At 23.6% G+C, this 4,727-nt stretch overlaps 1 protein-coding gene across 2 annotated transcripts in view; it reads right to left on the reverse strand.

Moving 5' to 3' along the window:
* LOC111623509 (probable G-protein coupled receptor 158) overlaps nucleotides 1-4,727 on the reverse strand; it is a 27,703-nt gene that overhangs the window by 11,934 nt on the left and 11,042 nt on the right. For both annotated transcript variants that reach the window (XM_023366109.1, XM_023366110.1), the window contains exons 4-5: nucleotides 2,938-3,297; nucleotides 998-1,066 (exon numbers count right to left, since the gene is read on the reverse strand). In XM_023366109.1, the coding sequence (XP_023221877.1) occupies nucleotides 998-1,066; nucleotides 2,938-3,297 (429 nt within the window). The remainder of the gene's footprint in view (nucleotides 1-997; nucleotides 1,067-2,937; nucleotides 3,298-4,727) is intronic.

The following is a 4,727-nucleotide window of genomic DNA, read 5'->3' on the forward strand; positions in this document are numbered from 1 at the left end:
TTTTTTTTTTTTTTAAATTAAGTTATTACAATAATTACTTATTATATTCTATATGTTATCGTGATTAAAAATGTTTTCTACTGTCGAAAGTTTACGATTCGTTTTAAAAGAAATTTAAGCCGAATAATAATAATAATAATAATAACAAACAAAATCCAGACAAAATGAATTTTTGTGCCAGAACTTAAGAAAAACATCTGACAAAATATAAACCTATTAATCATAATATATTATTTTCATTTCATTAAGAAGGAAAAATAATTCGAATGTAAATAAATAAAAATGAAAACAAAACTTAATATATTCGCTAAAATTAAAACACACGAAAGACATTAGATTTTACTACATTATTATTAATAAATTGGGACTAATCTGAAATAATTACTCTGATAACTACGATGATAGAGATAAATTCTCGTTTCCTCTTTCAATTTTTTTAAGCCATTAAATGACTAAAAATTTATCTGATTAATATATTCAAGTATAATAATAATTTCGAAAATTCAGATTTTATTTAGACGTTAGAAAGTTTAAATTATATTAAATAATTATCAATATTTTGCATTTTAATCAATGTAAATTTAATAATTACAATGTAAAATAGCTTTTTATGTATGCACAGGTAGTATATATACACACATATAATACAATATCTGTACACAAAATGTACTGTACAGAATACTTTTTGTTACCAATTAATAACACAAAGTTCTATCAATTTATGTATGTTTTGTTAAACAAGTATTTTAATATAAATGACAAATAACGAAACATATAAAAAAATGTTTTAATCAAAATAAACTTTGAATTATTAAAATTCTTATATTAAATTTTCCAAATCGATAAATAATACGAATTAAATTATCGTAGTTATAAATTTATATCTTGATCTTGAAGGTATTAAATTAAAAAAAAAAAAAAACACCAGTCAAATATCATCATCGATATAACAGTAATAATGTAAACATAACTGGCAGATTTACATTATAACACTTACCGTTTGGTAGATTAGCAATGCTCCAAATAGAATCATTTCCAATTTCACCCATCTTGCACTCGCAACAATCTGCGAAAAAATATACGTCAGAAATTCTTTTCATACCGAAATTCCAGGCTTGTTAATAATAGAAACTAGTAATGGAAATAGTCAAATACGACAACAGTAAGCGACCACAATTCTTTGATTAAAAAAAAAAAAGAAAAAAAGAAAAAGAAACTCGAGAGATCGAATGGAATCGTGACACAATGAAAGGAGCACTATCTAACTGGATTATTCATTGAGAATCATTCAGTCGCATTCGCTTCAAAAATCATGATTTATGCTGTTACTTTTCAGATTCTTAAATAAGAATATATATATAAATTTATATATAAATAAAACTCTATAAAAAAGTGAATGCTTATGTCTGTGAAAAGCCTTAATTGCTAGGCTTTTGTTTTGCCATTTATTAGTAGCGTAAGGAGGGTGTTTTTAAGAACAAAATTTATTTAGTTATCTACATAAATAATACCTTAAATACTACTAAAAATATACTATATAAATAATAAATAGAATGTAAAGTTTTAAAATTTACAATTTTTACATTTAAATATGTATACATAAAATGACGATTGAATAAGTTTTATTTCATATAAAGTTTTTCTTTCTTATAAAATTTCTTAAATATAACAATATATATTAATATAGTATATAAATTTTATATTTTAAATAATTATTTATTATAAAAATATATTAAATTTAAGCAGAAAATATAAGAAAAATACTTAAAATAATAAACGATTCTAAAATATAATAATTATGCTATTTAAAAACACGTAAATTAATATACGCTTATAATTAGACACTGTCAAAATAAATATTTTTAGTATTTGTTATAATAAAAAATAAAAAAAATAAAAGTATACTTGACATTAACTGTTTGAAGATATGTCTAAGAAAGTAATTTTAGCAAGACATGCAACGTAGGACGAAGAAATTCGCAAAGAAAGTTAGCTTAATGAACTTTTAAATTTGGGAAAAGTTTCAATTTCGAAGAAGTGAGAGAGATAAAAATGGCCGTCCTTCTTTTAGCCATCCGACTATTTACATACTTTAACAAAAACATTATAAACAGAAGAATTTCTAATAAAAGGCGATTGCTTTTCTAAATTTTCATTTGAAAATTTTAATTTTTTTTTTAAAATCGTATTGCTGATTTAAACTGATGGATGCCTAAGAAAATAATAATTCATACAGTATACGACGAATGAAATCATAATAAAACTTAATTCAATAATGAATTACAAGTTTAAAACTTAAGATTTATTAGTTTTAGACTTACGTAAATCTATTAAAAAAATAATACAGTTTATGTTATCTTCAGTAAAGTTAAATAAAATCAATATATCAATCATGAAATCCATATACAACTTTACAGTAAAATGTCTAGTTTTTTATTGTTATTTTCTAGTTTTGATTTCTTTATAATATTCACAAGCATTATTTAAATTGGTTAAATGTAAAAAAACCCTTAAATTCCTATTTTTCTATATTATTAAATAAAAATTAGTGTTATATCTCTTAAAGAATTGATGTCACAGATAAAGATTTAAAAGCTAAAAATTTTCTAAAAACAACTGGATGTCATAAGCATATATTAAAAAATGTAAATATATAAGATGACCTCCTTATTAATACTAATAGACTACTAAATTTTCTTCTAGTTTTTAATAAAATACACTTCCATTTACAATTGTATCAGTAAGAAATTAAAATCAAGCAGTTATGAATCTGATATTCATTAATCAAATTGCGAAAATGCTGAAGTACCGGTAGTTTAATTACACTAATTTAAAGAGTCTATAATTAACATTCATATCGGTAATAGAAGTTATAAAATAACTACCGATTTACTTTAAATACTTTTAATATAAATAATAATAATAATAAATACTCACTTTTGATTTTCTCAAACGAAATATGACTATAGCCAGTACAATAGTTACGGTGGTACAAAAGCTCTGAAATCCAAGCGCTAAACTTCTGAGTATCATATTATATTCAACAAAACACGGCGATGCATCTATACAGCTTTCACAACCGATTTTACAAGGTAAACATCGGAAATCATCGGGGTACATTCCAAATTCTTCTTCCTCCTGCAGCTGGTTGGCAACGAATGCGGATTCCAAAAGAAGTCCATTGAAGCCGGATACTTGGCTCAAGTTACTAGATCCTTCGGAAGGAAAGTAAAAGCCTCTTCGGCATTGGCATTCATAACCACCTCTTCGAAAGCCAAAACCGCTAATGGGTACACACTGAAAGAGAGAGAGAGAGAGATGCTTTTCTAAATCGTTTGAGCAGTTATAACAGATTAAAATAATTTTTTTTTTATATATACATTTAATAACTACATTAAACACAATTCAGATAAAATATCGCTTAAAATTTTATATTTTATAATAAAAAGAAGTTTCTTTATACAGAGATAAAATCGAATTACATGCAATTGTTTATAAAACATCTTTTATTTTTTTTTACTCTAAAACAGTAAATTAAAATAATTTAATTGTTTTTCCTTCTGTCACAATAAATCAGTTATATAAATAAATTTGATTTAATCTGTATTTCATAAAGCAGGTTTTGTTTTTAATACGTAAAAATATGGTAAAATAGACCTTCAGAGTTTAAAGAAATGCTTAAATTTAAAACATTTCTTCTATTTTTATCCACAGAAGAAAATTTTCGAAGAATATTAAATGGAGTAATTTATTTTTCAATTTTCTATTTCATTTTTCTAGTTCTGCTTATTAGAGAAGATAAGAGATCCATTTATCAGTATTAGTATATATAGACAATAAAGATAAATTGCATTATTGAAGAATCTAAAAGAAGTAAAATTAATCCTATTTATAAAATTCTATCCGAAATAACTGGTAAATTGCTTCGTTTTAAACTTTTTATAGGCCTGTATGTAAATAAATTATTTGTAAATGCTAATATTATAAAAATTATCAATCGAATAATTTCAAATACATAGGCATATATTAAAGAACAACAACTAAAATTAATAGTATTGAAATTACATAACAAAGTATATTACTTCATGATTTTAAATAGAGCCATCGATAGATCGAGGCAAGAGGGGAGCGAGCTACTTTTGTCATTTATTTTTGAATTATTTAGAAGAGTCTATCATTTTATACAGAATATTTCAAAGATCGTATGACGAGATTAATAAGTTTTTAAATAAATTATGCTGATAAAAGTTTTATATTCCATTTGCTGTTCTGAATAATTGCTATCGACATTTCTTGCACAGTAGTTTTAACAAGTCGCATCGAGTTTCCTTTCGTTTATTTTAAACTTTAATATGAAAAGAATTCATTTCTAAACTCTAGATACTATTGACAATAAATAGAATTGTATACATTTGATACTTTATCTATGTTATATATACAGTAATAAGTTTGATTTACTATAACTCTGCAACGAGATTTTTTAACAATATAAATTGATTTAACTTAACTTTAAGGATAAACATCAAATGTACTCGATCAGTGAAAAATAACGAGATCGAAAAACTGCCAAAAAAGATACAGCACACAAACTATCCATAATACATTTTTTTCTTCTTATACAGAAGTCCTTGAGATTTTCGTGAACTTCTCTATTAATATTATTCGCAAAATTTTTTTTTATTGTTATTATTTCAAACTTACACACGCAATATATATATATATATATA

The sequence above is a fragment of the Centruroides sculpturatus genome, unplaced genomic scaffold (genome assembly GCF_000671375.1).
Source record: "Centruroides sculpturatus isolate CEXI.00-Female unplaced genomic scaffold, Cexi_2.0 scaffold278, whole genome shotgun sequence".
NCBI lineage: Eukaryota > Metazoa > Arthropoda > Arachnida > Scorpiones > Buthidae > Centruroides > Centruroides sculpturatus.